The following is a 14511-nucleotide window of genomic DNA, read 5'->3' as shown; positions in this document are numbered from 1 at the left end:
TCGGTGTCATACTGGGTGTGAAAAGGGGGTGTGATATATCATGGTTTTTAGGTATTTTTAGCCATGATATAAGTCTTATTTATATAGTCTTTTTGGTATTTTTAGAGTCTTTTGAGTCTTTATAGGATTTAGCATGGATGGGAGCTTAATGGAGCTAAAAAGGAAGATTTGGAGCTTAATCAAGCATTGAGGCTGAGCTACGAAGTTGCGAGGCGAATTCAGAAGTCAGCATCTGGATGCAAGTGATGGTGTCGATCGATGCATCATCCAGCAGAAGAATTGGAAGTTTTCTCACAAGTTTTGAAGATTTACAAAGCTGCCCCAAAGTTTTCAGTATTTGCATCATTAGTCTCTGGACGTTTTTAGGAATATAAATAGGATTTTTGGGTCATTGTTTAGACCTAAGCTTTATTTTTCCCTGCAACTTTTGAGAGAAATCCCTGAGAGATTTTTAGAGAGCTTTTGGAGAGAGGAATCAAGACTCCTTCTAGAGAAGATTCAGAACTCCTTTTCTTCTTCTTTAATCTCTTAATGCTATCTATTTATTTCATGATTTGTGTTTTTACAATTATGTCTGAGTAGATCTGCTTGTTAGGTTTAGGGTTTCTCATTAGGAATTTCATGGATTGTTAAATTGATTAATTGTTTAGATTCATTATATTTCTTGTTCTTCACCATAGGTTGTTCCTAATGCTAGATCTTTGATTAGTCATCTGGATTTAGATCTTAGGATTATTGATTGAGATGAGAATATAATTGATTTTCCTGACAAAAACCTTTGGTGAGCAAAATTACTTTTTGCAAAGAGATTTGAATTAGTGATTTGTGAACTTCTCTAAACTTGATTTTATTGCTGGTTTTTAACTTGAATTTTGAAAAGAGATTTGGATTTTTGAGTTTTAAAACTTAGATAATATTTGCAGTGAGAACTGATTTATTTTACAATTGTGTTTAGAGTTCAAGAACGATGCTTAATTATTGAATCCTGCTTGTTTAATTAATTGATCTGATTTTCCATGATTTCCTGAAAATTTCCCTAGGCCTAGCGTTTAATCCTTCTGAATTTACATCTCTTTTATTTTCTGTTTTTGTATTGCTATTTAAATTACAATTTTGGTTTAGTATAAGTAAAAGAATATTAAATCTATTGTGTGATTTATAGTGCTTGTGGATACGATCCCTAAGTACTACAACTGATCTCTTAATTTGAGAGAGTAGCTCAGGGTTAAATTTGAGCATATCAAATTTTGGCGCCGTTTTCGGAGACTCTTTTGATTCACCATTAGATTAAAGTCTTTGATTTTGTCTAAATTTTTATTTTTCTATTTTACTCACACGCTTTTGTTTCTTTTCTCTTGTGTGTTTCAGGTACATGCCTAAGCCTAGCACCAGAAAAAATCCTACTGGTCCAGTTGTTAAGCTTACAAACCAAGAGTTAGGACAACTAGAGCGTGATAACACAAAGGCAGCCAAGTCAGCGAAGATGGCCAATACAATCATATTGAGACCTGATGAGGCTGGAGTTTTAAGAGATTGAGAGGGTCATGTGTACAACGAGCAAGGCCAGAAACTTGATGCTAAAGGACGAGTTATTCAGGGAGAACTCGTTGTGGTTAAGGATGATGCACGTGGCGTCGAGCGACGCAACGATGGCATCGATCGACGCAACCAAGAAGGCATCGACCGACGCAACATTGACGTCGATCGATGCAATGCTAGAAACGGTGTGAATGGTGCGGATTTGGATGGTAACAACCAGCAGAACCTTCAGCCAATGATTTGGAGTTGAAGCCTGCCTACTTTGCTCTTGTCGGCCAAAGACCATTCCAGAACTTGCCGCATGAGAAGCCTTTAGACCACATTGAACACTTTGAGGATAGAGTCACAAGCATCAAGGCTAATGGGGTCACAGAGGACTATCTCTATTGCAAGCTCTTCCCCTACTCTCTTGTTGGGGAAGCTTCTCATTGGCTAAGACAACTCAAACCGGGATCTCTGACAACCTAGCATGACATCAAGGTGGCATTCTTGAAATACTTCTACGATGATGCGATGTCTGATGAGCTGAGGATTAAGCTCTCCACCTTTAGACAAGGACCTGCTTAATCTTACAAAGCTGCTTGGGTGAGATTCAAAGCATACCAGAGAGACTGTCCGCATCATGAGTTCTCAGAAGTGCAGTTGATTAGCATCTTCTTCAGTGGTATTGACTGGAGGTATCAGATGGCTTTGGATGCTGCTAGTGATGGGAACTTCAAGACAAGGTACCGAGATGAGGCTGAAAAGTTGATAGAGAGGTTAGCATCAAGCAACAGTACCAAGAATGCAGACTTAGAGCGGAGAAGAGCACATGAAGGCAATGGTTCAAATCAGTTTACTGCGGTGAATGCTAAGTTGGATACAGTGCACAATCTTCTTGTGGGAAAGAAGTCTGTCCATTTTGCTGAAGATGTTGAGACTTTTGAGCCAAAGCCAGAAATTACAGAAGATGTCAACTATGTATATGGAGCTGGGTATCAAAATCAGATATTTGGTCAGAAGAATTCATTCTCAGGAAATCCAAACAGCAACTTCACTAGGACCTATGGATCTTCTTCTTACCAACCCCTCCCTCCACCCAATTCGGAGAGCAAGATGGAATCAATGATTGAGCAGATTCTTCAAGGTCAATAGAAGTTAACAGTAGACTTCAATGGAAAGATTGATTATGTTTACACTGAGCTGACTGGGAAGTTTGATGCATTAAACACTCATGTCAAGAATCTGGAAAATCAAGTAATTCAGACTGCTGGGTCTGTTAAAAGACAAGAAGAACTTCTTTCTCGAAGAACGGAGATGGATCCAAGGCATGCTTGCAATGCAATTCTGGTGAATGAAGGAGAAAACCATGATACGACGAAAGTAGAACCAGCATCGACCGATAAACACCAGCATCGATCGATGCAACTACCATCTAGAATCGATCGATGCATCACCATTGTCGATCGACACACCCCACGACCAGCTCCGGTGTCTCTAAAGTTCCACCTGCTTCAGAGCAAGCTTATAAGCCTAAGGTTCCTTTTCCTAAGCCTAGGAGGTCCAAACAGGAGATTGAAGAAGCTAGATGCAAAGCTATGATGGACAAGGTAATGATTGAGATGCCTTTGATTGATGCTGTCAAGTTTTCTCCTGGGATTAAGCGGTATGTGAAGTGGATGGTCACCAATGGTTTGAGTCCTGAGGAAGGAGCTTTGCTAACAAAGGATGTCAGCTCAATTCTGTTGAAGCAGCCTCCACAGAGAAAGAAAGAAAAGAAGCAACAAGTGGTTGTTTCTAAGGAAGTGAGTGCAATAATTCAGTGCAGGACTGCTGAGAAGTTACCAGATCCTAGAAGCTTTGTACTTGATTGCTCTATCTCTACAGGAAGGTTTGCTCACTCACTTTGTGATCTTGACTCTAGTATTAACCTGATGCCACATTATGTTGCTGTGAGACTTGGGATGACAGATTTCAAGCCAACTATGATATCTCTTATCTTAGCTGATTGATCCAGAAGGATTCCTGAAGGTGTCTTAGAGGATATTCCAATTAAGATTGGAGATTGCATGATTCCCACTGAATTTGTGGTGTTGAAGTATGACAAAGAGCCTAATGATCCACTTATCTTAGGACGCTCATTCTTGGCTACAGCTGGTGCCATCATAGATGTGAAAAAGGGACACATAGCTCTGAATGTAGAAGATTTGGTTATGAACTTTGAGATGGACAAGCTGAGAAGGGTTCCCACTATTGATGGTCAGACATTTTCTGTGGAAATTGAATCTGATGATGATCCGATCATAGAGCTTCATGGAGACATTACTAATGGGTATGTCAAAGAGTTGGAGACTGCTGAGAAAGTGAGCAAGCAAGCTGTTAAGCTTGAAGATTGGAGTGGAGATCATCTAATCAGTACTAGAGACCATGATGAAGTTCTGATCCATGACAAGTTGCTGGTGGATGATGTTTTGTAATGGAAACACGGATAACTGAGGAAAGTTGCAGAATTGTTGAAGAGACACAAGTTGCCGACATAGCATCGATCGATGCAGCTGTTGCATCGATCGACACACCTCCACGAAAAACCGAAGATTCTCGAGTTGATTCCTTAGCTGCAAGTCCTACACCGGTTGTAAAGCTGAAATCTCATCATTCTGAAGTCCATAATCCACAGGTAAAGCCAAGGTATGCATCTCCTTCGCCTAAACTTTCTCCATTCATCAATAAGAATTTCAAAGGTGCAAAAACTGTTTTGTAGTTAACCAAGCCACGAGATTATCGTAGAGCGTTTGTTTCTTCTGTTGATTATTTTGCAAGACTTAAAAGAAAGCCAACCGTCCCTAAGTCCCGCCCTGGTCATGTTTCTCATATACTTGGCAAGTCTCATGCACCTACTGCCTACACACCCCCTTGGATGAAGAGGACATTCTCTCGGAAGCATTCATTGCCATGTTCCGATCCACCGGATGCCTGAGATCCGACACAGTCAAGCTAATGACTGAAAACAAGAGCTTAGTGGGAGGCAACCCACTCATAGGTTTTTTTTCCACTTTGAGTCATTTTTATTCTTGCTTTGAGTCAGTTTGAATTTGTATTGAATTATGAACTTCTATCTATCATGTTGCGTTTAATCTTGTGTTTGAGTGATTCTTAGCAGTGCTAACATCCACGGAATGAGAAAAACACAAATTAATCGCAGCTAACTCAGGAGTAATGTTCGAACTCTCTGCATCTGCAGAGTGCATCGACCGACACACCATCAGCATCGATCGACACAGAACATCCGGATTGGTAACATGATTTTGTTCAAAATTTCAATACTTATTCGTTTTTGTTTATTTTTATTTCGCCAATCTCTTACTTGATAACACTAGGGACAGTGTTGTTTAAGTTTGGAGGAGGCAGTTACTAACTACGTTTTTGTTTTTGAGGGTTTTAAAAAAATGGTTTTATTGAGTCAACATTTTGTTGGGAACTATGATTTTTCTTTTTAGTGTACTGCCTTGGTTGATTAATGCTGCAGACTGAATCCAGAATCCGACTAATGAAAAATCCAATGGCTGACCAGTAAACCAGTGACATTCGAATTTCCAACATAATCCATAAAAGCTTGAGGTAATTTCTGCGCTTTTCTTTTTACCTCATCAAGGAGATTGATGTTCATATAGCTTGATTCCTTGTTCATACCTGACAAGTAAGATTTCAGAAAAGATAAAATGGTACTCCTCTCCCTTATTAAAGTTTGAAATATTTTTCCTGAGAGCTTTGTTAAAAAAAAGAGAGAATAAAAGATGAGATGATTTTGATCAGTTTAGAGAGGTAGGTAAATTATTTGTGACCTCATTATTCTACTCTTGAGTCAAATGATCACACAAAGCTTGGAAACGAGGGGTAGGTAAATTATCGATGACTCCATTATTCGCCTACAACTTTGAAAAAAAAAAGATAAAAAAAAAAGAAGAAGATAAAAAAAACAAAGCAAAGCTCTAATGAAGATTAAATAGAATAAGTCTGGGGGAGAGAAAGAGTACTACATGTTGTTAAAATTATATCTTGCTTGTTATGGTATTGTACGGGAATGAGTCTAGAAGGTTCTTGACATTGATCAAATTGATGAGATCCACCGATGAAGGCTTAATGGAGGAAGTAGTGGAATTTGGTTTGAATTTGGGATGTTATGAAAGTCAACGGAGAAGTACATGGTGGTTTGATTTGGATTTATCTGCTAAGCATATGGATTATTGTTTGGATGATCATGGCAATACTTTAAAAAGAAAATGAGTTCCTGCGTTTTGCAAACCTCTTTCACAGGGCTAAGTTTATGTTTTGCTTGAGGGCAAGCAAAGGCTAAGTCTGGGGGAATTGATATATCATGGTTTTTAGGTGTTTTTAGCCATGATATAAGTCTTATTTATAGAGTTTTTTTGGTATTTTTAGAGTCTTTTGAGTCTTTATAGGATTTAGCATAGATGGGACCTTAATGGAGCTAAATAGGAAGATTTGGAGCTTAATCAAGCATTGAGGCTGAGCTACGAAGTTGAGAGGCGAATTCAGAAGTCAGCATCGATCGGTGCAAGTGATGGTGTCGATCGATGCATCATCCAGTAGAAGAATTAGAAGTTTTCTCACAAGTATTGAAGATTTACAAAGCTGCCCCAAAGTTTTCTATATTTTCATCATTAGTCCCTGGACGTTTTTAGGAATATAAATAGGATTTTTGGGTTATTGTTTAGACCTAAGCTTTATTTTTCCCTGCAACTTTTGAGAGAAGTCCCTAAGAGATTTTTAGAGAGCTTTTGGAGAGAAGAATCAAGACTCCTTCCAAAGAAGATTCATAACTCCTTTTCTTCTTCTTTAATCCCTTAATGCTATCTATTTTATTCATGATTTGTGTTCTTACAATTATGTCTGAGTAGATCTGCTTAATAGGTTTAGGGTTTCTCATTAGGGATTTCATGGATTGTTAGATTGATTAATTGTTTGGATTCATTATATTTCTTGTTCTTCATCATAGGTTGTTCTTAATGCTAGATCTTTGATTAGTCATCTGGATTTAGATCTTAGGATTATTGATTGATATGAGAATATAATTGATTTTTCTGACAAAAACCTTTGGTGAGCAAAATTACTTTTTGCAAAGAGATTTGAATTAGTGATTTTGTGAACTTATCTAAACTTGATTTTATTGCTGGTTTTTAACTTGAATTTTGCAAAGAGATTTAGATTTTCGGGTTTTAAAACTTAGATAATATTTGCAGTGAAAACTGATTTATTTTACAAATGTGTTTAGATTTCAAGAACGGTGCTTAATTATTGAATCTTGCTTGTTTAATTAATTGATCTGATTTTCCATGATTTCCTGAGAATTTCCCTAGGCCTAGCGTTTAATCCTTCTGAATTTACAACTCTTTTATTTTCTGTTTTTGTATTGCTATTTAAATTACAATTTTGGTTTAGCATAATTAAAAGATTATTAAATCTATTGTGTGATCTAGAGTCCTTGTGGATATGATCCCTAAATAACACAATTGATCTCTTAATTTGAGAGAGTAGGTCAGGGTTAGATTTGAGCATATCACGGTGTACCACGTCGATCGTGTTGGCGTTAACATCGGAAGGTTGTGTGTCTCCCTCTGTTACCCAAGAATGATGCTCCTCCCCAAACAGACGCTTCTGAATGATCTCCAAAGCGTCCAAGTTTCCCATCTGCTTCTCCATGACGTCTACCTTCTCCATTTGTTTCCTCATTTCTTTGACTTTGGTTTCGGGGTCAGCGATTTCTTGAACATCGCATTGAAGGTGCTCGGCTGATTTCTCTAGCTCCTCCATTTTCTTTGATGGCATGTCTTGTGGGAACTCCCAAGATTGACTGCTATGATACCAAATTGATAAGTATTAGAGACACAAACTTGCGAAGAATAGATTGAACTGAAGAATACTGTTTTATTAATGAGATATTGGAATACAAATTTGAGAGAACTTACGGATTCTCTCCCCCTCCCCCCCCCTTACAAAAATGATCCAGAATCGAGATAGTCCCTCTCATCCCTCCTCACCTCCTACTTTATACTACTCTTGTCTTATTCTCCCTAATAGTCGTTGTGACCCAATGCAATGGACACGCCAGCTCACACTAATGACTCATTACCTCAACTAAGGTTACTTTATTCTTGACCATGGTGAACAGTACCAGGCTGGCAGTCTTAACCTGATCCATTCAGTCAACCCAAGACACCTCATGCCTTCTAGGTCCTTCCTCACATGTTGGATCAATTTTGGGCCTTGAGCCTTTTGCGATACGGGTACAGTATTGGTGGGTGCCTTGCTTCATACCTATGGCCACCACCATAACTCTGGCAAAGTAATATGTGACGATTACTTCTTCACACATTGATAGAGATCGATTGATTCCTTCATCTCCACCACCACCATAACTCTGGCAAAGTATTCTCCGGTCTTCATCTCCAACAGCTCAAAATTCCTTCTCAAGGTCTCTAATTGAGCACGCTGCACCCGTGAGTTGCTTAGAAGTATCTTTCAGTGTAATCGTTTTGAGAACAGTTTTATCGATTGCACTGAACAAATAGTTCTTTGCTTTGAGATCTTTCAATTTCGCTTCACCAAGTGTCTTATTCTCAGCGTCGGACAGCGTTTCTTCACTTGTTGGCTCAATAAACCCATCTCTCACCACACCCCAATACTCTTTTGATTTAAACAAGTTTTCCATGAGAAGACTCCAATGATCGTAATCTCCATCAAACCTAGGAATGCTTGGCTGTGCAAACTGCAAAGCTACTTGATTCAGCCATCTCACTCACCCTCTTACTTGTGTTTCTCTCACTCTCAATTTATAGCTCTGATACCAAATTTGTCAGTCTCATATAAAACTCAAACAAAAGCTGAATGCTTCGATATTTTATTGATAGAGATTGCAGGCTTTAAATAGCCAAAACTACAACGAGCTAAAACGAAACTTACTGAAACAAACTAAGAGAGCTAATAAATACTAGGACCACGACTAACTACTCCAGACTAGGAGTTTATTCAAACTGAAACAAAACAACCAAGACCAAGTCAAAACCCAACAATAACATATAGAGTGATCTGCAGTACTTTTATATACAACAACGCCTATGGAAATTGAGAGAGAAGAAACAAAAAAAAAAAAAGAGAACGTTTTAAAATCTCACAGCTTGAGGCTCCTCTGCTTCTCCAGCTTTCAGAAAAGCTGAAACATTAAAACACAGTTAGCTTCTCACTATCTTTCTCATTGTATTATTGCATCTATGGATTCTTAAGTTTATTTACCTCTCTTCTTAACCTTGTTCCTAAACCCTCTTTTCCTGCTGAATGCAGTTTCCTGGACATTTAATATAACACAAGAATAAATCATCACAAGGTATTCAGAGAAAACTACTAAGGGCGATAATAAAACTGAATTAAGATCATGGGAGTTTGATAGAATCTATACCACTGGCTGACCCATCTTCACTGCTTCACGGATTGCTTCTACTAAATCACGGTTAGCCTCAGTGTATAGACTGGTCACTGTTCCATATTGCCCAGCTCTAGCTGTTCGACCTATCCTGTGAAGGAAATCAACTGCAGAACTAGCAAAATCCGCCTGCAACCAACCCCAAAGAATTTTCATTCTGGTTTTAGAGAGCTGAATACTCTGAAAATGGTGTTAGTTAGAATTCGAAAAGCAACCTGAATAACGTGTGAGACGTTAGGAACATCAACTCCACGGGCAGCTGCATCAGTGCAAACAAAGACACCGCCAGTTTCTCTGAAGTCAGCTAGTATATTAGCACGTTCGTCAAGCTTGTGGTTTTTGTGATAACGATAACACTGGATACTAGCTTTCTCCAATATATCAGCCACTGCTTCAACTGCTTCGACCGTGTTTGCAAACACCATCGTCCTCTCAGTGTTGTTGTTGTTTCTTACAGCCTCTATAAGAGCATCAACCTGTGAGTCTATTGTGACTTCAACCCATTTTTGCTTTAGTCTGCAACATAGGAAGACAATAATAAAATCTTAGTTTGAGCAGATTGCAAATTTCTTATGAACATCAAAACAATGGCTTCTAACCAACAGCTAATAATCATTTCCTATTATAATACATCTTATGTGACTTAGTCAACCATTGAAAGGGGTGAGTGATGCACAGTTGTACAACGAAGATAAAAGTGAGAACTTTTCACCTTGGACTGTTTCGGTGAAGAAAGTTTCCGCTAACCCAAACGGCATCTTGAAACATATGTTTCAAAATACCTCCAGCAGTCTTCTTCCCATTAACTGGAAGTGTGGCTGCAATGAAGATATACTGCTTGCTACGGCTATAGATCTTTCTGACTCTTCTCCAACCCTTTTTGGTATCTGATCCAGCTTCACCTTCAACACTAAGCATCTGTGCTGTATCATCAAGATACTCTGCTTCCTCTTCCTCTTCCTCTTCTTCATCCTCTTCCTCAGAAATAGACCCCTCATCGAATTCAGCATCATCCACACTCTCTAGATCAATTTGGGGTACCACGGCATTAATCTCCATTGGTTTTCCAATATTGGATGTAACCAAACGAGACACTTGTTTCTCATCAAAACGCAACATATTTATCAAACGGATAATCTGATTCTGGAAGCTTCCACATAGAAGCATATCAGCTTCATCAAAGACCTGCAAGTAATCCAAATATTCAAAACGAGATCTATAATTCCAAAATTGCTTACAAATACAACACCAACCAAATAAACCATACCACATATTTGACAGATCGAAGAAACTCCAGACGCCTATTTCTTTTCGGCTCAATATTATTCAGAAGAGCAGCAGGTGTCGAAACAATTATATCAGCCAGTCTATCTGGCCAACCCTGCAGCAAAATACAACTTCCATATTCAGCTATATATAAACAGTAACAAAGTAACAGAGCTCACATTCACATCAATTAAGGAAATGGTTACCTGAGACCCGCAAACAGCTTCAACTCTGAGAAGTGGATTACCATCCTCACCAATAAGACCATTAACCATCCGAACCACTTGTTCACACAACATGACATTTGGACACAGAATAAGAGAGAGATTCTTAAGCGGAAACGGCCTTTCCTCTCCATTCGTATTATTCTCGGAATCAAGAACGTTGTTTGTTAACCGATCAATTATTGGAGCAAGGTATCCATGTGTTTTACCACTACCAGTTTCTGCTGCAACAATAACATCTTTCCCTGACAATATCGACGGTATGCAAACAGCCTAGCAGATAAAAACACATTTCAGAACTTTAGAGAACACAGCAAAATTAACAATCAGCAAGTGATTCTCCAAGTTCCCTTTTGGGATTTCACTAAAATTTGAAAACTTTACCTGAGTAAGAGATGGTCTACCGAACCCAGAATCTTGAAGAGCTACAGAGACCTTATCAGATAACCCAAGAGACTTCCAAGAAACGGTTTGGTCAGCGAAGAACGTATCATTACCCTTTTTCTCTACTTGTGCTTCGGTGGTAGAAGCAAACCCACGAACCCATTTCCCATCAGATCGATTCAGAGAGCTTAAACGGGAAGATACAGATGAACCATAAGCGAGAGCAAACGAGACTTTGAACTTTTGGGATAAGAGCTTCGACGGTGCTGAAGAAGAGACTCCGTATAAATGAAGCACGGAGACAGAGCGTGAGAGAATCATCGGACTAATCAAAAATTCATGAAAAAAGGCAATCAGATTTTATCACGGCGGATAAGATTGGAGAAGAAACCTAATCCAAAAGGGTTTTAGGGTTTAAGCAAAATGAGATTCAGAGAAGAAACCTCTGTTCCAGTCCCTTCATTACTCATTAGTCATTTAGGGGCTGGTTCAAATGCTGCGGTTGCGGTTGCAGTTGTGGGAGATTGCGGAAGCGGGTGATTGCGGTTTTAAGCGTTTTAAATGACTGATTTAGTGGTTTAAAATTGGTGCGTTTGCAGGAGGTTTACGACTGGTTGACCAGCGAGTGCAATAGCGGTTGGAATATAATAAATGTGATATTTAATATATAAATGTTTAAAAACATAAAAAATTTTATTAAACTTGATTTATAATTAAAATTTATTAAAATAATAATTATTCAAAAAATCATATTGAAATACTTATTCCTTTATGCATTTGGCTTTTCACCAAAAATTTAATCAAGTAATTTGATAAATGACAAAACATATGTTTTATATCGTAGATCTTTTCTCTTTTCTCTTAGATCATGGGTTAGTAGTTGCATCGGTAGGAATGGTCAAGTGAGAGTTGAGAAGAGTCACTATTGATTTGTTTTAATATTTTTCACAAATAATCTTATTTTCTTAAATTTCTGATGAAATATTATATTTATTTAGATTTTTTTGAACTTATGTGCGATGTGCCATTAAATTTACATCAAGTTTTCCGGGTTATTGTTAATTGGAATATTATTTTCTTTTAATTGTTTATTTTATAATCTCTGCAATACTTCATTTTCTCTCATCCTTAATGAGTAAAATAGTTAGATAGAAAATATAACAAAAAAAAAATTCATTATCATTGATTTCTTTTAAGTTTTTTTACAAAAAAAAAAAAAAAAAAAAAAAATCCAACCGCAGTCGCCCGCAACTGCAAACGCTTGCGGAAAGCAGCTTTTGGAATCCAGTGGTTTAGAGCGATTGGGAGCGATTAGGAGCGATTGCAAGCGGTTTGTGTGATTGGTTCCAATCGCTAGCAACCGCTACCACCCGCAAACACAGCGTTTGCCTGGGGTAGCGAGAGAACCAGTCAACACCTTAGTCATTAACTAGTTCTCTAAGCAAGGAAACGACGACATGTTGTGCAATTAGTTCTTGGAGTAATGAAACGACAACGTTTAAAGCTCTGTTTTTTTTTTTTTTTTGACGATACGTTTTTAGGCTCTGTTTATAGGCATGTCAATTAGGGCCAAAGCCCACGGGCTAGCCCGGTCCGACCCTGAAAAATACCGGGCTCGGACTTAAATATATATGTCTAGAAAAAATCGGGCCTTTCGGACTTAGCCCGTTCGAGCTATAGGGTTTTTTGGGCTTACCCCGACCGGGCTCGAACTAGTCCGAAAAAGCCCTTAAACAAATATATTTGTACAGTTTTTTAATATATTTATTTGATTGCAATATTTGATTAATGATTTATTGTAAATAAAGTTTAAAACTCTAATTCTAGTTTTCATATTTACTTAATAACTTTACTTCATACTTTTAAAATTTTAATTTGTGATATTTTATATGAATTATATATTAATTTATTTGGTTAAAGTATAAAAAACTTATTTAGTTTTTAACTTTTTCTTTTAAATTAAGTTAGTTTAGTGAATATCAATGAACTATTAAAATTTTGATTGATTTGTTTTATAGCGCACCTTTAAACATTGCTTTTCAAGACTTAGGCTCTGTTCGTTTGGTGAACTAACATAATATCTGGATATAGCATCAAGATGCAGTATCTGGACGCAATATCTAGATGATGTTCGTTTGTGTTATTGGTTCATCCATCCATAACTTGTATTTGGATGCAATTATGTTTGTTTTGTAATTTGATATCTTTATCTGGATACAGCGTCCCCCCAGCTCACCCTAGCCCCGGGCCTTTTGCTCTTCTAATGTAAGCACAATATATATAAAAGACCAAAAAACCCTTTTATTTATGTTGAAGATGTTTTAGTGGTTTTAATTTATTGATGTTTTTAGCTTATTTTCATATTAATTTTAAATATACATTTTAAAATGAGATTTTGCGTTTTCAGTAAAAAAAACGAGATTTTGCATTTTTGGCGGCAAAATGTGATTTTGCGAGTTTCGCGGAAAAAACGAGATTTTGCGGTTTTGGCAGAAAAATGTAATTTTGCGACTTTTGGCAGAAAACGAGATTTTGCGGTTTTAGTTGGAAACGAGATTTTGTAGTTTTGGCGGGAAAACGAGTTTTTGCGGTTTTGGCAGGAAAACAAGTTTTTGCGGTTTTGGAGGAAAAACGAGATTTCGCGGTTTTGGCGAGAAAACTAGATTTTGCGGTTTTGGAGGAAAAATGAGATTTTACTGTTTTGGCGATAAAACGAGTTTTTGCGGTTTTGGAGAAAACGAGATTTTACGGTTTTGGCGAGAAAACGAGATTTTATGGTTTTGGCGAGAAAATAAGACTTTATGTTTATGGCGGGGAAACGAAATTTTGCGTTTTTGGCGGGAAAACGTGATTTTGCGATTTTGGCATGAAAACGTAATTTTGCGGTTTTTGCGGGAAAACGAGATTTTGTGATTTTAGCGGAAAAACGAGATTTGGGGTTTTGGAAGAAAAACGAGATTTTGCGTTTTTAGCGGAAAAACATGATTTTGCGGTTTTTGCAGGAAAATGTAATTTGCGGTTTTAGTGAGAAAACATGATTTTGCGGGTTGCTCGGTGAAGAGTTGAGATTTTAGGGTTGTCTATATATTAGTATTGAGAAAAAAAAATATTTTATAATTATTTAATTAAAATAGGGATATTTTGTGACTTTTACCAATTATGGATGAGGTTACCTCATCCAAACTCTCCAAAAAAATTCATTCAGAAGTTCAGCTTTTTTTAGATGAGTTTTCAAAACTCATCCAAATACCTAATCCAGTTCATTTCTTAATTGTCACTAAATGAACAATAATATGCATCTGCGTCCAGATACTGCGTCTCATTCACCAAACGAACATCACCTTATAAGTTTGAATTTTTGATCTGTAAGATAAGCCCACAAAAGCCCGTAAAACCCTGTAGTCTTGTTAGGGCCGGACTCGGGCTTTGAAATATAGGCTCGGAAATATTTCGGACCGGGCCGGACCGAACTCAAATATATGCGGGCTTTACGGGTTTCGGGCCGGGCTGGAATAGCACGATTGACACCCCTATCTATTTATAAAAAAAGGTTTGATTCGTTTCTTTGTCCCACATCGACAACATGAGGGATAAGTTTTGTTGTTTATATATCGCTAGAGA

The 14511-nt window shown here is 37.7% G+C and overlaps 1 protein-coding gene across 1 annotated transcript; it reads right to left on the bottom strand.

Annotated features, from left to right (window-relative positions):
- Positions 1–8418: 8418 nt before the first annotated feature.
- Positions 8419–11408, bottom strand: LOC104700748 (DEAD-box ATP-dependent RNA helicase 22). The gene is made up of 8 exons (XM_010416311.3): positions 10891–11408; positions 10489–10779; positions 10284–10397; positions 9729–10201; positions 9232–9532; positions 8993–9145; positions 8830–8881; positions 8419–8749 (listed from the first exon to the last, which is right to left on the bottom strand). Exons 1-8 carry the CDS (start codon positions 11209–11211, stop codon positions 8700–8702), a joined length of 1755 nt encoding a protein of 584 aa, XP_010414613.2. The 5' UTR covers positions 11212–11408; the 3' UTR covers positions 8419–8699.
- Positions 11409–14511: the final 3103 nt, after the last annotated feature.

Source organism: Camelina sativa, chromosome 7 (assembly GCF_030686135.1).
Source record: "Camelina sativa cultivar CO46 ecotype springtype chromosome 7, ASM3068613v1".
Classification (NCBI taxonomy): Eukaryota; Viridiplantae; Streptophyta; class Magnoliopsida; order Brassicales; family Brassicaceae; genus Camelina; species Camelina sativa.
Note: the sequence above shows the minus strand (reverse complement) of the source record. Positions and strands in the feature narration are given on the sequence as shown.

Excerpts from the sequence above, each read along its gene's own strand:
- LOC104700748 (XM_010416311.3), bottom strand. The coding sequence starts at position 11,211 with ATGATTCTCTCACGCTCTGTCTCCGTGCTTCATTTATACGGAGTCTCT. Across the intron at positions 10,398-10,488 it reads AAGCTGTTTGCGGGTCTCAG|GGTTGGCCAGATAGACTGGC; the intron begins GTAACCATTTCC and ends ATTTTGCTGCAG. Across the intron at positions 9,533-9,728 it reads CTTCACCGAAACAGTCCAAG|ACTAAAGCAAAAATGGGTTG; the intron begins GTGAAAAGTTCT and ends CCTATGTTGCAG.